This window comes from Hemitrygon akajei, chromosome 9, assembly GCF_048418815.1.
Source record: "Hemitrygon akajei chromosome 9, sHemAka1.3, whole genome shotgun sequence".
NCBI classification, from domain to species: domain Eukaryota; kingdom Metazoa; phylum Chordata; class Chondrichthyes; order Myliobatiformes; family Dasyatidae; genus Hemitrygon; species Hemitrygon akajei.
In genome coordinates this window covers 19,617,660-19,644,089 of record NC_133132.1, presented here as the reverse complement: position 1 = coordinate 19,644,089, position 26,430 = coordinate 19,617,660, and the positions used below count along the sequence as shown (strand labels likewise).

Genomic DNA, 26,430 nt, shown 5'->3' with positions numbered 1-26,430 from the left:
CTCTGGAGAGAATCCATGTGGATGATTCCAAGAATGAAGTGTTAACCTAAGTGGAGCATTTGGCAGCTTTAGGACTGTACACACTGGAATTCAGAAGAATGCAGGCAGATCTCATTGAAACCTATCAAATGTTGAAAGGACTGGATAGGGTGGATGTGGAGAGGATATTTCCCATGGTGGGGGTATCCAGAACAAGAGAATACAGCCTCAAAACTGAGGGGCAACGTTTTAGAACAGAGCAAGGAGTAATTTTTCTAGCCAGAGAGTGGTAAATCTGTAGAATGCTCTGATACTAACTGCGGTGGAGGCCAAGTCTGTGCATATATTTAATGCGGAAGTTGATCGTTTCTGATCAGTCAGGGCATGAGGGGATATGGCAAGAAGGCAGGTGTATGGGGTTCAGATCAGCCATGATGGAATGGCGGAGCAGACTCGATGGGCTGAATGGATTAATTCTGCTCCTATGTCTTAAGGTCTTTCATTTGTGTCTGTCTAACATGGCAGATTTATTGCTTTACAATAGATAAACTCACTGATTTACTTGACTCCAGGGATCCAGATGATACTGTGTCTCTGCTGCCTCTACTTTTTGAACTGAGCTGAGGTGACGAGGAAGGCGAGTCATCAATGTAGGGCATGGTATCCCGGTTCCTGCTTTGATCTTCAACCCGATCTGCATCATACGAATACGTTGGCGGTAAGTTGTAGAGTGATCCTAAATAATTAGAAAAAAACAGACAGATGTTATTACAATGATAAACTATCATATAGCAGTGATATACTATCAGAGTCTTAATGAAAACAAGACACACACAATAAATAATCATTATAGACCTTAAGGAGTATTGTGGAACAGTTCACTTGGTGTACAAGTCCAAGGATCCCTGAAGGTAGCAGCACAGATGGAGAAGGCAAATGGAATAATTTGTTACTTGCAGTACAGAGTGCAAGAGCAGAGAGTTTATGGCTCAGTGTTATAAAATAGTGATTTGGCAATGGCTGCAATATAACGTACAGTTCTGGGCACCTAACGATAGGAAGATTATAACTGCACTGGAAAAGTTGCAGAGGAAATTCACAGGGATGGAATGTTTTAGTAATAAAGGGAAACTGGATAGGCGGGGTTTTCCTTGGAGTAACGAAGACTAAGGGAGAATTTGATCAAAAGTACTAAAATTTGAGAGGCATAGACAGAATAGATTGAAGACTAACTTTCCCAATGCAAAGATAGCTAAAAATAGGAGGCACAGACTTAGGGCAAGGACAAGAGAGTTACAGTCATAGGAAAGTACAGCACAGAAACAGGCACTTCTGCCCATCTAGTCCATGTTAAAACTATTTAAACTGATTACTCCTATTGATCTGCACTTCTCCCCGTAACCTTTGATGCCATGTCCAATCAAGAACCTATCAAGCTCAGCCTTAAACAGACCCAACCAACTGGCCTCCACAGCTGCCACAAATTCACTACTCTCAGGCGAAAGAAATTTCTCTGCATTTCTGTTTTAAATGGACGCCCCTCTATTCTGAGGCTGTGTCCTTTTTTCCCAGACTCCACCACCATGGGAAACATCTAGGCCTTTCAACGTCAAGTCACTTTTTATTGTCATTTCGACCATAACTGCCGGTACAGTACACAGTAAAAATGAAACAGCGGTTTTCAGGACCATGGTTTTACATGACACAGTACAAAAACTAGACTGAACTACGTAAAAAACCTACACTGGACTTCAGACCTACCCAGGACTGCATAAAAGTGCACAAAACAGTGCAGGCATTACAATAAATAATAAACAAGACAATAGGCACAGTAAAGGGCAGTAAATTGCCAGTAAGTCCAGACTCTGGGTATTGAGGAGTCTGATGGTGTGGGGGAAGAAACTGTTACACAGTCTGGTCGTGAGAGCCTGAATGCTTCGGTGCCTTTTCCCAGATGGCAGGAGGGCGAAGAGTTTGTATGAGGGCTGCATGGGGTCCTTCATAATGCTGTTTGCTTTGTGGATGCAGCATGCAGTGTAAATGTCTGTAATGGCAGGAAGAGAGACCCCGATGATCTTCTCAGCTGACCTCACTACCCACAGCAGGGTCTTGCGATCCGAGATGGTGCAATTTCCAAACCAGGCAGTGATGCAGCTGCTCAGGATGCTCTCAATACAACCCCTGTAGAATGTGATGAGGATGGAGGGTGGGAGATGGACTTTGCTCAGCCTTCCCAGGAAGTAGAGACGCTGCTGGGCTTTCTTTGCTATGGAGCTGGTGTTGAGGGACCAGCTGAGATTCTCCGCCAGGTGAACAGCAAGAAATATGGTACTCTTAGCAATCTCTACCAAGGAGCCGTCGATGTTCAGCGGAGAGTGGTCGCTCCTTGCCCTCCTGAAGTCAACAACCATCTCTTTTGTTTTGTTCACATTCAGAGACAGGTTGTTGGCTCTGCACCAGTCCGTTAGCCGCTGCACCTCCTCTCTGTAAGCTGACTCGTCGTTCTTGCTGATGAGACCCACCACGGTCGTGTCATCGGCGAACTTGAAGATATGGTTCGAGCTGTGTGTTGTAGCACAGTCGTGGGTCAGCAGAGTGAACAGCAGTGGACTGAGCACGCAACCCTGGGGAGCCCCCGTGCTCAATGTGATGGTGTTAGAGATGCTGCCTCCGATCCAGACTGACTGAGGTCTCCCAGTCAGGAAGTCTAGTATCCAGTTGCAGAGGGAGGTGTTCAGGCCCAGTAGGCTCAGCTTTCCAATCAGTTTCTGAGGGATGACCATTCGAACGTACGTGTCTTTTTTGTCCAGGTGGGTTAGGGCCAGGTGGAGGGTGATGGCAATGGCATCGTCTGTTGAGCGGTTGGGACGGTACGCGAACTGCAGGGGGTCCAGTGAGGGGGGCAGCAGGGTCTTGATGTGCCTCATGACGAGCCTCTCGAAACACTTCATGATGATGGATGTAAGTGCAACGAGACGGTAGTCATTGAGGCAGGACACTGAAGACTTCTCCAGCACGGGGACGATGGTGGCGGCCTTGAAGCACGTTGGAACGGTGGTGCTGCTCAGGGAGATGTTGAAGATGTCAGTGAGAACATCTGCCAGCTGGTCTGCACATTCTCTAAGCACTCTGCCAGGAACATCGTCTGGTCCAGCAGCCTTCCGTGGGTTGAAAAGGTTTCAGTGAGATTCCCCTCTCATCCTAAATTCCAGCCAGTACAGACCCAGAGTCATCAAAAGTTTCTCGTATGGTAACACTTTCATTCCTGGAATCATCTTTGTGAACCTCCTCTGCACCCTCTCCAATGCCAGCAGATCTTTTCTCAGATGAGGAGCTCAAAACTGTTCGCAGTACTCAAGGTGAGGCCTCACCACTGCCTTATAAAGCCTCAGCATCACATCCCTGCTCTTGTATTTTACACCTCTTGAAATGAATGCTAACATGGCATTTGCCTTCCTCACCAGTGACTACATCTGCAAGTTAACCTTTAAGACTCCCAAGTCCCTTCACATCTCAGGTTTTTAGAAAACAGTCTGCACATTTATTTCTACTACGTAAGTACAAGACCATGTATTTTCCAACATTGTATTTCATTTGCCCATTCTCCAAATCTTTTCAAGTCCTTCAGCAGCCTACCTGTTTCCTCAACACTAACTGCCCCTCCACTCCCAACATTGTCCATGCGGAACACCACTAATAACTGGCAACAACCAGAAAAGGATCCTTATATTCCCACATGCTGCCTCCTACCAATCAAACAATGAAACAGTGGCATGCAAATATTTGGGCACCCCTGATCAAAATTTCTGTTACTGTGAATAGTTAAGTGAGTAGAAGATGAACTGATCTCCAAAAGTCATAAAGTTAAAGATGAAACATTCTTTTCAACATTTTAAGGTTACTGTAATATTTTTGTTTTGTAAAATTTTATAGTGAAAAAAAGGAAAGGAGCACCATGTAAAAGTTTGGGCACCCCAAGAGATTTGAGCTCTCAGATAACTTTTACCAAGGTCTCAGACCTTAATCAGCTTGTTAGGGCTATGGCTTGTTCACAGTCATCATTAGGAAAGACCAGGTGATGCAAATTTCAAAGCTTTATAAATACCCTGACTCCTCAAACCTTGTCCCAACAATCAGCAGCCATGGGCTCCTCTACTAAATGATGCCCACAAAGCAGGAGAAGGCTATAAGAAGATAACAAAGCGTTTTCAGGTAGCCGTTTCCTCAGTTCGTAATGCAATTAAGAAATGGCAGTTAACAGGAACGGTGGAGGTCAAGTTGAGGTCTGGAAGACCAAGAAAACTTTCCGAGAGAACTGCTCGCAGTATTGCTAGAAAAGGAAATCAAAACCCCCATTTGACTGCAAAAGACCTTCAGGAAGATTTAGTAGACTCTGGAGTGGTGGTGCACTGTTCTACTGTGCAGCGACACCTGTACAAATATGACCTTCATGGAAGAGTCATCAGAAGAAAACCTTTCCTGTGTCCTCACCACAAAATTCAGCGTCAGAAATTTGCAAAGGAACATCTAAACAAGCCTGATGCATTTTTGAAACAAGTCCTGTGGACTGATGAAGTTAAAATAGAACTTTTTGGCCGCAATGAACAAAGGTATGTTTAGAGAAAAAAGGGTGCAGAATTTCAAGAAAAGAACACCTCTTCAACTGTTAAGCACCGGGGGGGTGGATCAATCATGCTTTGGGCTTGTGTTGCAGCCAGTGGCACAAGGAACATTTCACTGGTACAGGGAAGAATGAATTCAGTTAAATACCAGCAAATTCTGGAAGCAAACATCACACCATCTGTAAAAAAGCTGAAGATGAAAAGAGGATGGCTTCTACAACATGATAATGATCCTAAACACACCTCAAAATCTACAATGGACTACCTCAAGAGGCGCAAGCTGAAGGTTTTGCCATGGCCCTCACAGTCCCCTGACCTAAACATCATCGAAAATCTATGGAGAGACTTCAAATGAGCAGTGCATGCAAAACGGCCCAAGAATCTCACAGAACTAGAAGCCTTTTGCAAGGAAGAATGGGTGAAAATCCCTCAAAACAAGAATTGAAAGACTCTTAGCTGGCTACAGAAAGCGTTTACAAGCTGTGAGGGTGCCCAAACTTTTGCTTCAGGACCTTCTCATTTTTTGTTATTTTGAAACTGTAAAAGATGGAAATAAAAAAGTAATCATGCTTAAAATATTCAAGAATCTGAGTTGAAGAGACCTTGAAAGTCAGTCCATAGGTTATGGGAACAGCTCAATAATGGGGCAAGTGAAGTTATCCCAAATGGATCAAGAGCCTGATGGTTGAGGGGTAATAACTGCTTCTGAACCTGGTGGTGGGGGCACTGAGATTTCTGTACTTTCTTCATGATAAACAGCAGTGAGAAGACAGCATAGCCTGCGTGGTGAGGGTCCTAGATGATGCATGCTGCTTTCCTGCAACATCGCTCCATGTCGATGTGCTCAATGGCTTTTAGTCAGGCTTTTAACCCTGATGGACTGGGCTGTAACCACTACGTTTTGTAGGATTTTCCATACAAGGGCATTGGTGCCCTTGGTATACGAGGTTGGAATGCAGTCAGTCAATATACTCTCAACCACATATCTATAGAAGGCTGTCGAAATATTAGCCGTCATGCCAAATCTTCGCAAAATTGTAAGGAAGTAGAGGTGCTGCCATGCTTCCTTCATAATCAGACTTGTGCTGGGCCCAAAACGGATTCTTTGAAATACAACACCGAAGAGTTTAAAGTTGCTGACCCTCTCCACCTCCGATCCCCAATGAGGACTGGCTCACAGTTGACTGGTTTTCATCTCTTGAAGTCAATAAATGGCTCCTTGGTCTTTCTGACATTAAGTGACAGGTTGCTGTTGAGGCACCACTCAGCCAGATTTCCAATCACCCTCCTATATGCTGATGTGTCACCACCTTTGATTTGGCCAGTGACAGCAATGTCATCAGCAAACTTGAATATCAGATTCAGATTCAGTTTATTGTCATTTAAAAACCACAATGCAATGCAGTTAAAAAACGAGACAACGTTCCTCCAGGATGATATCAACAAAGCACACGACAAAATAGACTACACCAGAAAATCCACATAACGTTTGGCAATCCCCAATCCAGAGTCCGGAGAGGCATATTAATATCGCGCTACCATCTTAGCGCATTCCCCAGAAAGGAGCTCCAAACCCACCAGACAAAACAAGACCAAAAACTAAAGCTACAAGACCTGCACAAAACCACATAGTTACAACATATAGTTACAACAGTGCAAACAATACCATAATTTGATTTTTAAAAAACAGACCATGGGCACGATAAAAATAGTCCAAATATGTTAAAAGACTATAAGTTCGAAAGAAACCATCACACGGTTTCCGCAAGTCCTCAGGGTCCCGATAGACTCGTCATCTCACACCGGCGGCAGAAGGGAATACCCCCGCTATGGACTTCCACGGCACCGCCCGACTCAACCTCGCAGACAATGAAAGCTCCGTCAAACCCAGCCTCGCAGACACAGCACACACTGAAAGCGACCTGACCGCAGCGGACTCCAAATCCGTCAAACCTCCGAGCCTCCGACCATCCCCTCTGGCACAGTTTCTCCGAGCACCATCCTCTGCCGAGCGTATTAAGACACCCCCACCAACGGCCACCGGCAACGCGACCCTGAGGACTGGGGCCCTGTTCTTCTCAGCAGAGACCCGGACCTCACATCAGCAGCAGCAATGAAGAGGGCCTTCCTGGAGATTTCCAGATGTTCCTCCGTGCTTCCACGTCCATTTTTCATTAGATTAGGATTGCACACGGCACCCCCCGCTTAACAAATAACATATCAGCTCCGGAGTGGCCGCTGCAAGCTGCGTCACACCGCCATCTTGTTTGGACATTGGATCTGCGGTTAGTCTCACAGTCACAAATATGAAGTTAGTAGAGCAGTACCTTGTGGTGCACCTGTGCTGAAGGAGATTGTAGAGGAGAGGTAGTTGCCAATCTGAACTGACTGGGGTACGCAAGGAAGGAAATCGAGGATCCAACTGCACAAGGAGATTTTGAGGCCAAGGTCTTGAAGTTTATTGATTAATTTTGAGCAAATAATCGTATGGACTGCTGAGCTGTAGTCGATAAAGAGCATCCTGACACAGGAACCTTCGCTGCCCAGATGTTTCAGGGTTGAGTGAAGAGCCAATGAAATGGCATCAGCTGCGCTGATAGGCACATTGGAGCAGATCCAAGTCACTTCTCAGGCAGGAGCTGATATGTTTCATTAACAACTTCTCAAAACACTTCTTCACAGCTACTGGACAATAGTCATTGAGGCAGGTAACCACGTTCTTCTTAGGCACCGGTATAATTGAAGCCTGCTTGAAGTAGGTGGGCTCCTCAGAATGCTGAACTGGGAGGTTGAGGATATTGGTGAACACTCCAGCAAGCTGATAAGCACAGGTCCTTAATACTTGGCCAGGTACCCCATCTAGGCCAGATGCTTTCCATGGGTCCATCCTCCTGAAGGTTGGCATCAGAGACTGAAATCACAGGTCATCAGGAGCTGTGGGGGCTTGTGAAGGTTCTTCCATGTTTTGATGGTCAAAGCGAGAGTTCATCTGGGAGTGAAGCCTTGTGGTCACCTGTATCACCTGGTTCATAGGAGGTAATATTGCTCATGCCCCGCAGCAACACTCGAGCATCCTTCAGTGATTCGTTTGGTCCAGAATTGTCACTTCGCCCATCTGATAACTTTCTGGAGATCATATCTGAGCCTCTTGTATCCAACTTGTGTTATGAATGTACAGCAACTCTGAGGGGCCGAAGGGTACAAAGTCGCCCCCTCCTTTTTGAGAATCGCAAGATCGCTATTAATTTGGGTCTGGGACCCAGGAAATGAGAGAGACACGCAGAATCCACAAGGTTTGGAATGTGTCCTGGCCTCAGCGAAACAAAACCACTGATAACGGCTATTGTCTCTTGGAGACGGAATTGTGTATTGAGTACTGTACTATTCATTGAAGCCCCTCAGGGGACGACCAGAGTGGGCTGGTTGAGGGATTGCATCATCCCAACCTGATTGACATCTGAGACCCCGTGAGTAAGGATAAAAGAGGGGTCTGGGGAACAACCCCTTTAGACGCACCAAGAGAAACGCTAGAAATCCCGTGACAGCGTTTAATAGCGACAGCTGGTGGGGGCTCGTGTGCGGTCCTTCCCTTGCCTGGGTTGGCGGGCTCACCACGGAAGAACGGCTTTAGCTAAAGGAGAGGCCACAAGTGAAAGGCCACGACAACGAGACTCCTGACAGATCAAAATCATAAAGGTTGGAAAATCCGTAGCGGTAACTGTTCCCAGTCTATTCCTATTTCTCTCTCTCTCCAACAAAGTGCAACACAGCAACAACCAAAAGACGGCAGCTTGTGGAACTGCAGTGAACGTTATATTTCCATCGGACAATTCATTATCCCCTAGACAATGATAGAGCTTATTTCTTATTGATAATTATACCCGCACTTTTAGATTTTAGTATTGACGACGTATATTATCTGTATATTCGTATTGATATTATTTTTGTGTATTTTTACTAATAAATACTGTTAAAAATAGTATCAACGGACCTCTCTATCTTTGCTGGTAAGTGACCCAGTTACGGGGTTCGTAACACTTGGTCCCTGCCACTGACCTGGATCTCATGGTTCATCCACGGCTTCTGGTTCGGAAAGACTCTGAATGATATTGTGGGGCCACACTCACTTACAGCCGTTTTTACACAGTTGGTGACAACCATTACATTCGTTCAGATCCTCTGATGAGTCCTTGAACATGACCCAGTCCACCAGCTCAAAGCAATCCCGTAGCCCAGGGATGGCCAACCTACGGCACATGTGCCAAAATTGGCGCATTGCACCCCTATGACGATAATAAAAAAGTAAGCCTACTTATGCAAAAAGTATTAACCAAAAACCGATTTCTAACAGGAATTCAAGTAGCTTAGAGCTAGAAATGGGTTTTAGTGAGAATAAATCTAAAATAGTGGTCATCAACCTTTTAAAGCCCAAGATCCCCTACCTCGGCCTTAGTGAAAGGCAAGATCGACCCCAAATCGATTAGTTATACGCATGCGCACCATGCAGAAAGGACCGGAAGTAAAACCCCACAACCCGGAAGTAGAAATGATGTATGTACACCAGGGATCACCATGGACTGGCCGACGGCGGGGGGAGGTGGATGTTAAGTACGACCGGAATACAGTGATACTCGAAGCAGGTTCCTTATGTCCAGTCTATTCCGTAATTTAGTTTACGTGACTCTCAATACTTAGCTTCTGTCCCGCTTGCTCACATTTTTTCCGCTGAAAAATCTCAGTGGGTTTGTCTTTAAGTGCAGGGTGCTTGGACTCAAGGTACCTAAGCAGGTTTGAGGACTTCATTGCCTCATTAGACAGCCCCCGGGCCCGAACTCCAGCTTCCTGCCCACCCGCCGCCAGATGCCTTGGCCAGGTGTGGCTGGTCGCAGGTGGGGTGAGAGGACAAGGTCAGGGTCGGAGGTCCCTGTGCCAGGGCCACGGTGGTCGCAGTCCGGAGAGAGTAACCAAGCGAGCGAGGAGTGTGAGCCCCCCCCTCCCATAGGTGGGTGGATCTATCAGCCGACAAAAGTTTGTCTCGAGGGATGACTTTTAGTAGATCGCAGTGAGGTAGCTGCTCTGTTACTTATGAAACACTGAGCCCGATTTAGATTTTCTGCGAATATTTTAGCACCGGGTTCCTCACAAACATTCGGTGTACTAAACAGGTTTAGAGGCAGCGCCCATCTGCCAATGCTCCATCCCAGTAGCAACAGCACTTCTCACCGGCCAGTTACCCGAGACCAACCAGTGATCCCTGGCGCGAGGGTATCACTGCATTTAGGTGACTGATGGCCTCGCGTAGGTAATGGCCGTGCGTGTGTTCAAGTTCAATAATGGGTGTGACAGGGAATGAGGAAAGGTGCAGCTGACTCCTATTGCTTCCTTGCGGCCCGGTGGTTGGGGATCACGGAAGTACACTGTGTAGTGTGTGGCGGGGAGCTACAAGCATGCGCACTGGGCAGAAAGAACGGGACTAAAACCCCACAATCCAGAAACAATCTCTCAACAGTATTTGTGTATTTATTTTTCTTTTTTTTTTCGCGATCTACTGGGAAAGTCTCAAAGATCGACCAGTTGATCGCGATCGATGGGTTGGCGACCACTAATCTAAAACTTAGCAATTATTTTTAGCAACTTTATTATTTTGTGCACATCTTTTGGCGAATGTCATCTTCTTTCACATTAATCTGTTTTCAATTTTTAAAAATGTTCATTGAGTCAAACTAGGAAAGAAGGACTTTTGTTCTGCACTCATTCCGTAACTGTTCAATACACGTTTGATCCTGAGGCGCCGGGCGTCTGCACCAGCGGTGCGTCGCAGGTTTTTGCCAGTCAGTTTGCAGTTGACACTCGTACGCTATGGAGTTGTCCTTTGTGAACATCTGCAGTTTTGTAATTTTTTAAAAATTAAGCCTTGTATTTACATTCAGTTACCCATCACAGTACAAAAGAAAATGAACAAAAGAAAAGCAGAAAGTGATAGTAAGCGTGAATTCAATGAACAGTGGGAAAATGAGTTCTTATTTATAGCGGGTCCGGCAGGAAAACCGTTGTGCATTGTTTGCGAAAACACTTTCTCACATAATAGAAGACATGATCTTAATAGACACTATAAAACACAACATCAGACTGAAATAGAAGGAAAACTGAAGCTAGTGCTTGGGTCTGAGTTACAGAAAGAATATGTGATTAAGAAAAAGGAAGAAATCAAAAGAAGACAAAATATATTTGTTAAAAGTCTCATTAAGGTAAGTAACGTTTATCTTGTTTTTATATTAAATCAATGTATCATGTAAAATGCTGAATATGTCTATATTAACATATTTTTACAAGAACTGAATGGGGGTACGAGAGTTGTATGGCCTCCTCTACTGTCGAGATGAAGCCACACTCAGGTTGGAGGAACAACACCTTATATTGTCTGGGTAGCCTCCAACCTGATAATGAACACTGATTTCCCTAACTTTCATTAATGCCCCCTCCTCACCCCATGCCTTATTTATTCATTATTATCCCCCTTTTCTCTTTTTCTCTCTCTGCCACTCTCACAATCACTCCCTGCCTGCTCTCCATCCCCCTCTGGTGCTCCCCTCTCCCTTTCTTTCTCCCTGGGCCTCCCGTCCCATGATCCTTTCCCTTCTCCAGCTCTGTATCCCTTTTGCCAATCAACTTTCCAGCTCTTAGCTTCACCCCACCCCCTCCTGTCTTCTCCTATTATTTCAGATTTCTCCCTCCCCCTCTCAAATCTCTTACTATCTGTTAGTCCTGACGAAGGATCTCGGCCTGAAGACCCCTCGCGGATACCAAAATTCGCAGATGTTCAAGTCCTTTATTCAACCTGTCTCAATGTGGTGGACCTTAGGACCCAGCGAAACCTCAGATCTTATTTAACCTGTCTCAGTGCGGTGGACATTAGGACCCGGCGGCGGAGCTCTGAATCCGCAGTGTTTCTGTTCACAAAAATAATTACGATCACGATTGAAAATAAAGTAGAAATAATAAAGCGATCGGAAAGAGGTGAAACGCCATCAGTCATTGGAAAAGCGTTAGGCGACATCGGTCAACGATCGGAACAATTTTAAAGGATAAAGTGAGAATAAAGCACTTCCGGGTTTTCATGATTCGCGGTTGGTTGAACTCGCGCACGCGGATAAGGAGAGCCGACTGCACTTCTTCCTATAGATGCTGCCTGCCCTGCTGTGTTCCACCAGCATTTTGTGTGTGTCGCATGGAATGTAAAAGGTTGGCCACCCTTCTACCTTCCACAACTATCTCTTTGTTGTCCTTATCTCTGGATACTTGCTCTTTAGCCTCTGCCTATATACAGGCAGGAGGACAGCCAAGTGATCAGATTCCCCAGAACGCAGTCTGTGCATGGAACATCAGGCATTCCTTATCGTAGTATAGCAGTGGGCGAGTGCGCTTGGACCCCTGGTGCTGCCAGTTATGACAATTGGGCAGAGATTTGTTCAAACAAGCCTGACTGAAATCCCCAACTATAATCTGGATTGTTTCTTGTTTGGCAATGGTAGCATTTAATATTTCAAGTGCCTGATTTACATCAGCTTTTGGCAGTATGTCAACTGCAATCAAGATCAGATTATTATTTAAATGGTGAAAGATTGCAGCATGTTGCTATGCAAAGGGAGTTGGCAGTGGTTGTACCTGAACCACAAAAGATTGGTTTGCAGGTGCAGCAGGTTATTAAGAATGCAACTGGAACACTGGCCGTTGTCAGAGGGATTGAATGTAAGAGCAGGGAGTTTATACTTCAACTGTCCATGGTACTGTTGAGGCTGCATCTGGTGTACTTACTTGAGAGAAGATTTTTCCAACTTCTAATTCCACACTGCCCTCAAGCTTGCCTGGTCCATTTCTGACACCTCTCCCTCCCCTTTCTCGATCTTTCTGTCTCTGTCTCTGGAGACAACCTATCTGCTGAAGTCTATTATGAATCCATTCACTCTCACAGCTACCTGAAATAACCTCTTCCCACCCTGTTACTTGTAAAAACACCATCCTCCTCTCTCAATTCCTCCGTCTCTGCCGTATCTGCTCTCAGGGTGAGGCTTTTCATTCCAGAACTAAGGAGACGTCCTCTTCTTCAGAGAAAGGGGCTTCCCTTCCTCCACCATCAACACTGCCCTCAACTGCATCTCTTCCATTTTGCACACATCTGCCCTCACTCCATCCTCCTGCCACCCCACCAGGGCTAGGGTTCCTCTTATCCTCACCTACCACCTCACCAGCCTCTGCGTCCAGCACATAATTCCCCTGAACTTCCACCATCTCCAGTGGGATCCCACCACCAAGTACGTTTCCCTCCCCATCACTTTCTGCTTTCCCCAGGGATCACTCCCTACATGACTCCCTTGTCCATTCATCCCTCTCCACTGATCTCTCTGCAGGCACTTACCCTTGCAACCTTTCAAGTAGTCCTTCCAGGTGAGGCTGTTGGGATTATACGGTGCTCCCGGTGTGGTCCCCTATATATTGGGGAGACCTGATGCAGGTTGAGAGATGGCTTTGCCAAGCATCTACACTCCGTCCGCCAGAAAAAGTAGGGTCTCCCATATGCCACCCCTTTTAATTTTACTTCCCATTCCCATATGTCAGTCTATGGCCTCCTCTACCGCTGCGATGAGGCCACACTCAGGTTGGAGGAGCAACTTCTTATATTCTGTCTTGGTAGCCTCCAATCTGATGGCATGAACATCGATTTCTCAAATTTCCAGTACAGCCCCCCACAACCCTCTCCTTCACCATTCCCTCTCTCACCTTAACTGCCTATCACTTCCCTCTGGAGCTCCTCCCCCTCTCCTATCAGATTCCCCCTTCTCCAGCCCTATAACTCTGTCAATAATCAACTTACCAGTTTGCCACTTCCACACACCCCACCTCCCGTTTTCACCTAGAATCTTCTGGTTCTTCCTCCCCTCTCCCCACTTTTTCAGCCCTGATGAAAGGTCTTAGCCCTAAACGTCAACTGCACTCTTCTCCATAGATGCTGTCTGGCTTGCTGAACTCCTCCAGCATTTTCTATGGGTTGCTTTGGATTTCCAGCACGTGCAAATTTTCTCTTGTTTGTTGAGGGAAGATGTAGTGGTTTTGGAAGCCGGTCAAAGAAGGTTCACCAGATTGATAGCGGAGATGAGGGGGGAGTTAGCGTATGAGGAGAGGCTGAGTTGCCTGGGACTATACTCTCTGAAATTCAGAAGAATGAGAGGGGATCGCACAGAAACATATTCTGAAAGGGATTAATATGGTAGAGGCAGGGAGGTTGTTTCCACTGGTAAGTGACAATGGAACATAGGGACACAGCCTCAAGGTTCGAAGGAATATATTTTTGATGGAAATGAGAAGAAACTGCTTTTTGAAGAGAGTAGTGAATCTGGGGAATTCTCTGCCCTGGGAACCAGTACAGGCTCCCTCATTAAAGACACAGTTAGGTAGAATTTTGCATAACAGAAGAATTAAGGTTTACGGAGAAAAGGCAGGTCAGTGGAACTAAGTCCACATCCATGTCAGCCATTGAATTGCAGGGCAAGCTCAATAGGCCAGACTCCTGCTCCTATTTCTTATGTTCTTTTTTTTTTTAAATTTTATTTAATTGAATTTTTGAATGATTACAAGTGTAGAAAAAAAAGTATGTGACCCTTCCCCCCTCCCCTTAATCCCTCCCCCCTAACTTCCCTATATGAAAAAAATTAAGAAAGAAAGAAAAGAAAGAAAGAAAGAGTGCCTGGTTGTTGGAAGGTCTCCACATGCTCCATGGAGTTCTTAATAACTTTAGTATATGTATTTATTTCTTTCCCCAAGTAACCATTAATTTTCTCTTCAGAGCACCTATATATTTAATCCTGTCTTTTGTAAATAAGGGCCCCAGATTTTCAAAAATGTTTCATATTTATCTCTTAAGTTATAAGTAATTTTTTCTAATGGAATACAGCCATAGATTTCTTTTTTCCAACAATCTATACTTAAATATGTATCTGATTTCCAAGTAATTGCAATAGCCTTTTTGGCTACAGCCAGCGCAATTTTTATAAATTCTTTCTGATATTTATTAAGTTTGAGTTTCGGTTTTGTCCCTTCAATATCACCTAGTAAAAGTAATATTGGATTATGAGGAAGTTTTATTCCCGTAATTTGTTCCAATAAAAGTCTTAAATTTGTCCAAAAAGGTTGAATTTTAGAACAAGACCATGTAGAATGTAAAAATGTACCAGTTTCTTGTTTACATCGGAAACACTGATCAGATAAACTTGGATTTAATTTATTTATTTTTTGTGGTGTAATATATAATTGATGTAAAAAGTTATATTGCACTAATCTTAACCGAACATTTATTGTATTTGTCATACTGTCAAGACACAGTCTTGACCAATTTTGACCAACTATTTCTTATGTTCTTAAACTGTGATGTACTGTTCCATGCTCTGAGTTCACCTCCCTTATCCATAATACTCAGATAACCCATCCACCCCATCATGTCTATTACTGTGCTCGCTCCTGCCCGTACAGGTCAACCCCTACCCTAGTAGAGATTGCAATGATCCAAGAATATGAAACTCTGCCCCCGCACCAAATGCAGGGGTACACATCCATCTGATCTATCTTTTTATTCCTGCCCTCACTGGTATGTGGCACCGAGAGTAATCCAGAAATTACTATCTTCAGAATCCCACTCTTTAGCCTCTTTGCTAACTCCCTATACTCACTGCACAGGGTCTCTTCTGCCTTTCCACCTATGTCATTAATTCCAACACCACCACAACCTCTGGCTGCTCACTCTCCCTCTTGAGAACGTTCTGAAGACGCTCTGTGACATTCTTGATGGACCCTGATAATAATGTCTCATGATTGTGATGCACCATCAATAACTCTCGGAGACTGGAAGTGAACGATAGGCAGTTATTAACAGCAAAAGGGAGCACGACGTCTCGAAGACTGAGGGAGGAGCAGTGCCCCAATCATCTTTATACAGGGGTCTGTGAGAGGAGCCACAGGAGCTGTCAGCAGAGGGGCGTGTCCAGACAGGTATACATAGTTTACACAGATTGTGTATCGCCTCCTCATCCCAGGAGGCAACACACCATTTTAGCATCTCTTTTACAGCCACAGAATCTCCAGTCTGTCCTCATAACTACTGAGTCTCCTCTGCCTGACTTTCCTTGCTGAGACCCGGAGCCAGCCACAGTACCGCTGACCTGGTTGCTGCTGCAACGCCTTGTATAGATCATTCCTCCGCGCCCCACCCCGCCCAGAAATATCCAAAGGAGTATACTTGTTGCTGAGGGGAATGGCCACGGGGGAACCCTGCACTGGTTCCTACTCCTCTTACTTATGAACAGTATTTCATTTTAAGAAAAATATTTTTCAAGGTATTTGATTAGAGAAATTATACATTCTGGAGCCTCAAGGTCTTTCATTACCTATGTGCATTACAAAGCTGTAAGGTTGCCTTTTTTAGATTGCTGAAAAGACTGCTCTCTTTTACAAGCCTTAGAAAATGTACATCGTCTAATTTAAACTTAAAGTTTCTGAACAAGACTTCTACAACATTTTAAAATGAAATGCAACTGCCAAAGATAGCTGAGTATACTGGTTTAAAATGTGGAACAATTCAAGCCAAACACACAGGATTTAACGAATACATGCCAATATTCCATAAAAATATAAAAAGCCTTAAAGCTCAAGTTACAAATACTGTAGCTCCAAATCTGTGATTCAGTTTGGCCAAGTTAGAAAGCCAAAGGGTGGTGCTGAAAATCAGGGGTGTCAAGATACACAGCTCACACTGAAGAAACGAAATACCCACTCATGAGTAGTGCTACAGCCCACAACCACAGTAACACGGTGTACACTCCATCAAAAGAAACATTATTTCCGCTGTCCAGAAGAACATGATCTCTACTTTCTCTCTTTGTCTACTCTGTATTAAATAATCTCCTGCTTTTCAATCCTGTACAGTTCTATTATGTATTACTTTTCCAAGGAATTGTATTGAACTAAAGTAAAACAGATATTGCCAGAGATAAACAAGAAAAAATCTGCAGATGCTGGAAATCCCAACAACACACACAAAATGCTGGAGGAACTCAGGCAGCATTGGAAAAAAGTCTCTCACCTCATCTCACCAATCAACTTCCCAGCTCTTCATTTCATTCCTCACCCTCCAAGTTTCACCTATCACCTGGTGGTTCCCTCTCCCTCCCCCCACCTTTTAAATCTACTCCTCAGCATTTTTTTCTCCAGTCCTGCCGAAGGGTTTTGGCCCAAAACATCAACTGTACTTTTTTCCACAGACACTGCCTGGCCTGCTGAGTTCCTCCAGCATTTTGTGTGCACTGCCAGAGATATTCAGTGGGTCTTGCAGAATCTGTGAAAAATAAACAGAGGTCACCACTCAGGTTGACCCTTCATTAGAATGGAAAAAAATGAGAAAACAGAGAGGGAAAGTTGCGGAGACAATAAAAGGGATGCTTATGAGAGGGTGGCGACCAAGACTGGTCAGAAGATACCAATTTTTAATTGATTTATTATTGCAGAGATACAGTGAAGAGCTTTGCTTTTTATGTCAACCGTAAATTCCAAACACAAATATACTGTGACAGTTCAAAAGAAAAAACAATAATAGAATGTCAAATACAGTATTATCATTACATAGAATGTGCAGTGCAAGCGGTAGATCGTCTGGTTAACAGCTCATCCTTAATGTACCAGTGTTCCATTCAATAGTACTATGAGAGTGGGATAGAAGCTGTCCTTGAACCTGATGGTATAAGTTTCAAGGTTTGTATTTTTTGCCCAATGAGAGATGGGGAGACGAGAGAATACCTGAAGTGAAGGGCTCTTTTACATCAGTCCTCAGTTCTGATGGAGGTTTTCAACAGAAACAAACCGACAATTCCTTTCCTCCCTCCCACAGATGCTGCACTGAGTCCGTCCAGCAGAGTGCTCTTTGCTCCAGATTATACCATCTGCAATCTTATGTCTCTCTTTTCAAAATCAGGTTTATTATTGCTAATAATAAACATAAAATGACATGCCAGATGTTGTGGCACACACCGGTACCAATGACGTAGGAAGAAAGGGTGAGGAGGTTCTGAAGAGAGCTTGGTAGGAAGTTAAAAAGCAGGCACCTGTGCCACGAGCCAGTGAGGGTAAGAGTAGGATGCTCTGGAGGATGAACACGTGGCTGAGGAACTGATGTATGGGGCAGGGTTTCAGATTTCAGGATCATTGGGACCTCTTCTGGGGCAGGTGGGACCTGTACAAGATAGACAGTTACACCTGAACTACAGGGGGACCAATATCCTTGCAGGGAGGTCTGTTATTGTCAGGGAGTGTTATTGGGGGGGAAGGGGGTGGGTTTAAACTAGATTTGCAGGGGGATGGGAACCAGAGTGCCAGAGCAGATAGTGGAGTGGGGGTGAAAATAAATGATGTTAAAAGTTCATGCAAAGTCACAAATAGAAGGTTTGTTTGTGGTGGTAATAATCTTCTGAGGTGTGTCTATTTCAATGCAAGAAGTATTGTGGGAAAGGCAGACGAGCTGAAGGTATGGATTGGCACATGGAATTATAACATTATAGCCATTAGTGGTGTTGGCGCGTGGCCTAGTGGATAAGGCATCGGTCTAGTGATCTGAAGGTCATGGGTTCGAGCCTCAGCTGAGGCAGCGTGTTGTGTCCTTGAGCAAGGCACTTAACAACACATTGCTCTGTGACGACACCGGTGCCAAGCTGCTTGGGTCCTAGTGCCCTTCCCTTGGACAACGTCAGTGGCGTGGAGAGGGGAAGGCTTGCAGCTTGGGCAACTGCCGGTCTTCCATACAACCCTGCCCAGGCCTGTGCCCTGGAAACCTTCCAAGGCGCAAATCCATGGTCTCACGAGACTAACGGATGCCTATAAGCCATTAGTGAAACTTGGCTACAGGAAGGGCATAACTGGCAGCTTAATGTTCATGGGTTTAGATGTTTCAGACGTGATAGAGGCAGAGGGATGAAGGGTGGGGGGGGGGGGGTGACATTGCTAGTCAGGGAAAATGTTACAGCAGTGCTCAGGCAGGACAGGTTAGAGAGCCTGTCTACCAAGGCCATATGGGTGGAGCTGAGAAACAGGAAAGGTATGACCACATTAATGGGGTTGTATTATAGACCACCCAATAGTCAGCGAGAATTGGAGGAGCAAATCTGCAGAGATAACAGTCAACTGCAGGAAACAAAGATGTGATTGTAGGGGATTTTAATTTTCCACATATTGATTGGGACTCACATACTGTTAAAGGTCCAGATGGGTTAGAGTTTGTAAAATGTGTCCAGGAAAGTTTTCTAAATCAATATATAGAGGTACCAACTGAAAAGGATGCAATATTAGATCTCTTATTAGGAAACGAGTTAGGACAGGTGACAGAAGTGTATCTAGGGGAACACTTTGGTTCTAGTGATCGTAACACCATTAGTTTCAACTTGATCATGGATAAAGATAGACCTGGTCCTCGGGTTGAGGTTCTAAACTGGAAAAAGGCCAAATTTGAAGAAATGAGAAAGGATCTAAAAAGTGTGGATTGGGACAGGTTGTTCTCTGGCAAGGATGTGATTGGTAATTGGGAAGCCTTCAAAGGAGAAATTTTGAGAGTGCAGAGTTTGCATGTTCCTGTCAGGATTAAAGGCAAAGTGAGTAAGAATAAGGAACCTTGGTTCTCGAGGGATATTGGAACTCTGATAAAGAAGAGAGAGACGTATAACATGTACAGGCAACAGGGAGCAAATAAGGTGCTTGAGGAGTATAAAAAGTGCAAAAAAATACAAGGAAGAAATCAGGAGGGCTAAAAGAAGACATGAGGTTGCTTTGGCAGTCAAGGTGAAGGATAATCCAAAGATCTTCTACAGGTATATTAAGAGCAAAAGGATAGTAAGGGATAAAATTGGTCCTCTTGAAGATCAGAGTGGTCGGCTATGTATGGAACCAAAAGAAATGGGAGAGATCTTAAACGGGCTTTTCGCATCTGTATTTACTAAGGAAACTGGCATGGAATCTATGGAAATAAGGCAAACAAGTAGTGAGGTCACGGAACCTATACAGATTTAAGAGGAGAAGGTGCTTGCTGTCTTGAGGCAAATCAGAGTAGATAAATCCCCAGGACCTGACAGGGTATTCCCTCGGACCTTGAAGGAGACTAGTGTTGAAATTGCAGGGGCCCTGGCAGATATATTTAAAATGTCGGTATCTAAGGGTGAGGTGCCGGAGGATTGGAGGATAGCTCATGTTGTTCCGTTGTTTAGAAAAGGCTCTAAAAGTAATCCGGGAAATTATAGGCCGGTAAATTTGACGTCAGTAGTAGGTAAATTATTGGAAGGAGTACTAAGAGATAGGATCTACAAGTATTTGGATAGACAGGGACTTATTAGGGAGAGTCAACATGGCTTTGTGCGTGGTAGGTCATGTTTAACAAATCTATTAGAGTTTTTCGAGGAGGTTACCAGGAAAGTGGATGAAGGGAAGGCAGTGGATGTTGTATACATGGACTTCAGTAAGGCCTTTGACAAGGTCCCGCATGGGAGGTTAGTTAGGAAGATTCAATCGCTAGGTATACATGGTGAGGTAGTAAATTGGATTAGACATTGGCTCAATGGGAGAAGCCAGAGAGTGGTAGTGGAGGATTGTTTCTCTGAGTGGAGGCCTGTGACTAGTGGTGTGCCACAGGGATCAGTGCTGGGTCCATTGTTATTTGTCATCTATATCAATGATCTGGATGATAATGTGGTAAATTGGATCAGCAAATTTGCTGATGATACAAAGATTGGAGGTGCAGTGGACAGTGAGGAAGGTTTTCAAAGCTTGCAGAGGGATTTGGACCAGCTGGAAAAATGGGCTGACAAATGGCAGATGGAGTTTAATGCAGACAAGGGTGAGGTATTACACTTTGGAAGGACAAACCAAGGTAGTACATACAAGGTAAATGGTAGGGCACTGAGGAGTGTAGCAGAACAGAGGGATCTGGGAATACAGATACAGAATTCCCTGAAAGTGGCGTCATAGGTAGATAGGGTCATGATGAGAGCTTTTGGTACATTGGCCTTTATAAATCAAAGTATTGAGTATAAGAGTTGGAATGTTATGGAGTATTGTGTCACCTAATTACAAGGAGGATATTAATAAAGTTGAAAGAGCGCAGAGAAGGTTTACAAGGATGCTGCCGGGACTTGAGAAACTGAGTTACAGAGAAAGGTTGAATAGGTTAGGACTTTATTCCCTGGAGCGTAGAAGAATGAGGGGAGATTTGGTAGAGGTATATAAAATTATGATGGGTATAGATAGAGTGAATGCAAGCAGGCTTTTTCCACTGAGGCTAGGGGAGAAAAAAACCAGAGGACATGGGTTAAGGGTGAAGGGGGAAAAGTTTAAAGGGAACATTAAGGGGGGGGGCTTCTTCACAGAGAGAGTGGTGGGAGTGTGGAATGAGCTGCCAGATGAAGTGGTAAATGCCAGCTCACTTTTAACATTTAAGAAAAACTTGAACAGGTACATGGATGAGAGGGGTATGGAGGGATATGGTCCAGGTGCAGGTCAGTGGGACTAGGCAGAAAAATGGTTCAGCACTGCCAAGAAGGGCCAAAGGGCCTGTTTCTGTGCTGTAATGTTCTGTGGTTCTATGGTTCTAATAATAATATAATAATGATGATAATAACAACTTATTTATAGAGCACTTTTCATTAAAAAAATATGGCCTAAAGTGCTTTACAATGGGATAAATTGTCTTATATGAGATTAAATTATGTGTCGGCTGCTTTCCAGAGGCAATGGTAGATGTAAACATAGTCAATGGAGGAGAGGTTTGTTTTTACGATAGATTGGGCTATATTCCCAACTTGAGCTGAATACTTGCTGTACCAAGCTATGATGTATTTGGACAGGATGAATCTGTAAAACCTGGTGAGAGTTACTGGCGACATGCTGAATTTTCTTAGCGTTTTGAGGAAGTAGAGCCACGGGTATGATTTCTCACTGTTAAAATTCATGATAGTTTAATGTCATTTCCAATGCGTAAGTGTAAAGGAGAATGAAATAATTTTACTCTTGATCCGATGCAGCACAAAAAAACTCACAAGAAGATAAGGAACACAATAATAATTTTTAAAAAACACAATAAATATAAATAACACTAGAGAGTTTGGCCAGGAGCGTCTGTACATATGGTGACAGACCGAAAATGATAAATTACTGATGGCTGGGGGTGTGGAGGAGTGGGTTAGTGGGTGGAGGTGTTTATCAGCCTTAGTGCTTGAGGAAAGCAACGGTTTTTGAGTTTAGCGGGCCAGGTGCGGATACAGCCTCCTCCGTGATGACAGTCCATGAAGAGGGTGGGTGGGATCATTCATGATGTTACTGGCCCTTTGCCGGCATTTTGCTGTATATACATCCTTGACGGCAGGTAGGCTGCTGCTGGTATTGCGTTCGGCAGTTTTGACTACCTGTTGTAAAGTCTTCCTCTCTGCTACAGTGCAGTTTCCGTACCGTGTAAGGATGCAGCTTGTTAGGATGCTCTCAACTGTGCATCGGTACAATGGCGTGAATACAGATGTACATACGAGGGCTGATTGATAAGTTCGTGGCCTAAGGTGGAAGAAGTTAATTTTAGAAAACCTAGCACATTTATTTTTCAACATCGTCCCCTCCTACATTTACACACTTAGTCCAGCGGTTGTGGAGCATACGGATCCCTTCTTTGTAGAAGTCGGTGTCTTGGACCTCCAGAAGTAGTCCACAGCAGGGGTGATTGATAAGTTTGTGGCCTACAGTAGAAGGAGATGAGTTATTAACTTCAAACTTTCTGCATAATCCCTCAAAGAGTTGAACTGGAGGTGCATGTAACGAGAGCTGTATAACTCATCTCCTTCTACCTTAGGCCACTAACTTATCAAACGCCCCTGCTGTAAACTACTTCTGGAGGTCCAAGACGCCGACTTCTACAAAGAAGGGATCCGTGTGCTCTACGACCGCTGGACGAAGTGTGTAAATTTAGGAAGGGACTATGTTGAAAAATAAATGTGCTAGGTTTTCTAAAATTGACTCCTTCTACCTTAGGCCACAAACACAAATAAACCCTCGTAGTCCAGCTCTGTTCAGCCTCAGCCTCCTCAGGAAGTGGAGGCATCTACTGAGTGATGTCTGAGAAAGATGATAAATATTTCAGGAATGAGGGGTTGAGAGAAAAGTAGTTCAACTATGTGATGCACAACACAGCAATTGCTAATATCCTGAAAGAATTACTGGAAATACCCAGCAGATTAAACATCACACGTATAGAGAGAAAAACAGAGCCAGTTTTACAGGTAGATGACTTTACAACGGATCGCACCATTTACAACACAGAAAAACTGGTGGGCTGAAATTGTGGAATTTAACTTATTTCAGGCCAACAGAGTGTCCAAATAGCGTAAGATGAACGGGCAAGAAGATAGAAGTTCAGAGTTACCCTTGCACACTGAACACAGATGTTCTAAAAAGCAGTCACCCAATCTGCATATCATGAACACAGACTGCAGGATGCTAAACTGGAAGCAGCTCAAGTGAATTGTTACTTCACCTGAATGATTGTCTGGGTCCCTGGATGGTGGGTAGGGAGAGGTAACGGTAAGGTATTGCATCTCACGATTACCTTTGGAAATGCCACGAAAAGGGGAGTGGTTGGAAGAGTGAACTAAGGAGTCAGAGGGGGAAAAATCTGATTGCAGAATCTCCTTGAACGTAACTAAAATAACTGAAATGACAGAAGTTGGTGCTATGCAAAGTAAGGAAATCACAATCCTGACTGAAGTGAAATAGGGAAAAGAATGGAAAATAGAATGCTCTTGACATTAACCAACTCCCTCCTCTGTTTTCCAAACTGCCAAAGGTTTTCCCACTCAACTATTACTAGTAATAAAAAGTATTACACAAAATTAGTGTGACTATTTAAATAATTCAAGAGTAGTTGTGACAGGTGACAGCTGGGGCTTGCACGTGCATTACAGTCACTTAGCTGCTTCCTGTAAGGGCAGGGTGAAAATGGTTTCTCTGGGATGCCTAATAGACCTCCATAACCCCAAGAAACAGTGAAATTGGGCCAAGCCATAGAACTCCAATGAACAATACATTGCTTTTGGTCTTCATGATGTCCAAGGGTGACCCATGCAAGGTTCAAATTCAATTGTCATTCAACCATACTGTACATGAATACCCACGGATACAGCCAAATAAAACAGCATTCCTCCGGGGCCAAAGTGCAAACACAGTACCAACAGTCATATACAGCACAATGTCCAAGAGAATCACTCACACTGTTGGAAATCACACTGCCTCTGCACACCATCTTCCCTGGGTAGCCGAAGCAGACTGCAGCATGGTGAACAAGTCAACTCACTAGTGGGGAAGACCTGCAGTATTTGACGTACATGATAACCAGGAGTGTTCTGCAATCGCGATCTTACCAAATTCTACATATCAATGGAAAAGTATGTTTTCGCTAAATGGACATAAGTGACCAATATTTTCCTATCCTCTAACCCCACGAAAAATACAACTAATTTTGATGCTTCATATGCAATACCATAGTGCAGTGGTTGGGGATTTAAGCTAATTTAGATAACAAACTGTAATTCAAATTAATTAAACTCTTCAGGAACATCTAGTCCTCTTCCATTTATGAACTCAGCAATTTTTAACTACTAACAGTGTAAGGATTCCAATTTATTTTGTCACACAAGCTATTAAGTATAATAAATCCATTATCAATTCCACAATGACAGAAAACCAATACTGCATATAAATTCTATTTCCCAACATTTCATAGATTGTTCCCATTTAACACAATAATTAGCATGCCACTGAAAAATGCTATCAGCTTTTAGATCAAAATGTGCCCTCTTGTTGCAATGCAAGCAATTTCTGCATACACTGGTCTATTATAATAAGTGAAGGTGTCATAACTCAAGGAACTAATGATCACCAAAAGTCAGTTAACTTCAGAATATTGTATTTTATCCGCAAGTTATCTGGCAATTATAGACCTGTCAGTTTGACATCAGTGGTGGGTAAATTAATGGAAAGTATTCTTAGAGATAGTATTTATAATTATCTGGATAGACAGGATCTGATTAGGAGTAGCCAGCATGGATTTGTGCGTGGAAGGTCATGTTTGACAAACCTTATTGAATTTTTTGAAGTAGTTACGAGGAATGTTGACGAGGGTAAGGCAGTGGATGTAGTCTATATGGACTTCAGCAAGGCCTTTGACAAAGTTCCACATGGAAGGTTAGTTAAGAAGGTTCAGTCGTTAGGTATTAATGCTGGAGTAATAAAATGGATTCAACAGTGGCTAGATGGGAGATGCCAGAAAGTAGTGGTGGATAATTGTTTATCGGGATGGAGGCCGGTGACTAGCGGGGTGCCTCAGGGATCTGTTTTGGGCCCAATGTTGTTTGTAATATACATAAATGATCTGGATGATGGGGTGGTAAATTGGATTAGTAAGTATGCTGATGATATTAAGGTAGGAGGTGTTGTGGATAATGAGGTGGGTTTTCAAAGCTTGCAGGGAGATTTATGCCGGTTAGAAGAATGGGCTGAACGTTGGCAGATGGAGTTTAATGCTGAGAAATGTGAGGTTCTACATTTTGGCAGGAATAATCCAAATAGAACATACAGGGTAAATGGTAGGGCATTGAGGAATGCAGTGGAACAGAGAGATCTAGGAATAACAGTGCATAGTTCCCTGAAGGTGGAGTCTCATGTAGATAGGGTGGTGAAGAAGGCTTTTGGAACGCTGGCCTTTATAAATCAGAGCATTGAGTACAGAAGTTGGGATGTAATGTTAAAATTGTACAAGGCATTGGTAAGGCCAAATTTGGAATATTGTGTACAGTTCTGGTCACCGAATTATAGGAAAGATATCAATAAATTAGAGAGAGTGCAGAGCCGATTTACTAGGATGTTACCTGGGTTTCAGCACTTAAATTACAGAGAAAGGTTGAACAAGTTAGGTCTCTATTCATTGGAGTGTAGAAGGTTGAGGGGGGATTTGATCGAGGTATTTAAAATGTTGAGAGGGATAGATAGAGTTGACGTGAATAGGCTGAGAGTAGGGGAGATTCAAACGAGAGGACATGATTTAAGAGTTAGGGGGCAAAAGTTTAAGGGAAACACGAGGGGGTATTTCTTTACTCAGAGAGTGATAACTGTGTGGAATGAGCTTCCTGTAGAAGTAGTAGAGTCCAGTTCAGTTGTGTCATTTAAGGTAAAATTGGATAGGTATATGGACAGGAAAGGAGTGGAGGGTTATGGGCTGAGTGTGGGTAGGTGGGACTAGGTGAGATTAAGAGTTCGGCACGGACTAGGAGGGCCGGAATGGCCTGTTTTCCGTGCTGTGATTGTGATTGTTATAAGTTACAATCTACAACTGAAAACCAAAATACAAATAAAATCTACAAATATAATACAATTTGAAACAAATGTAAAATAACAAAAATCAAATAAACTATCTCTTCTCACTGCTGCCATCAGGATGGTGGCACAGGATCCTCAGGACTCATACCACCAGGTTTAGGAACAGTTATTACACCTTAACCACCAGGCTCTTGAACCAAAGAGGATAACTTCACTCAACTTCACTTGCCCCATCATTGAAATGTTCCCATAACCTACGTATTCACTTTCAATAACTCTTCATCTCATGTTCTCGATATTTATTGCTTATTTATTATCATTATTTCTTTCTTTTTGTATTTCCAGTTTGTCACATTTTGCACACTAACTGAACGCCCAAGTTGGTTCAGTCTTTTAT

The 26,430-nt window shown here is 43.8% G+C and overlaps 1 protein-coding gene across 2 annotated transcripts in view; it reads right to left on the bottom strand.

The window, feature by feature from the left end:
• LOC140732900 (breakpoint cluster region protein) overlaps window positions 1-26,430 on the bottom strand; it is a 381,893-nt gene that overhangs the window by 288,566 nt on the left and 66,897 nt on the right. For both annotated transcript variants that reach the window (XM_073055571.1, XM_073055572.1), the window contains exon 2: window positions 534-715. In XM_073055571.1, the coding sequence (XP_072911672.1) occupies window positions 534-715 (182 nt within the window). The remainder of the gene's footprint in view (window positions 1-533; window positions 716-26,430) is intronic.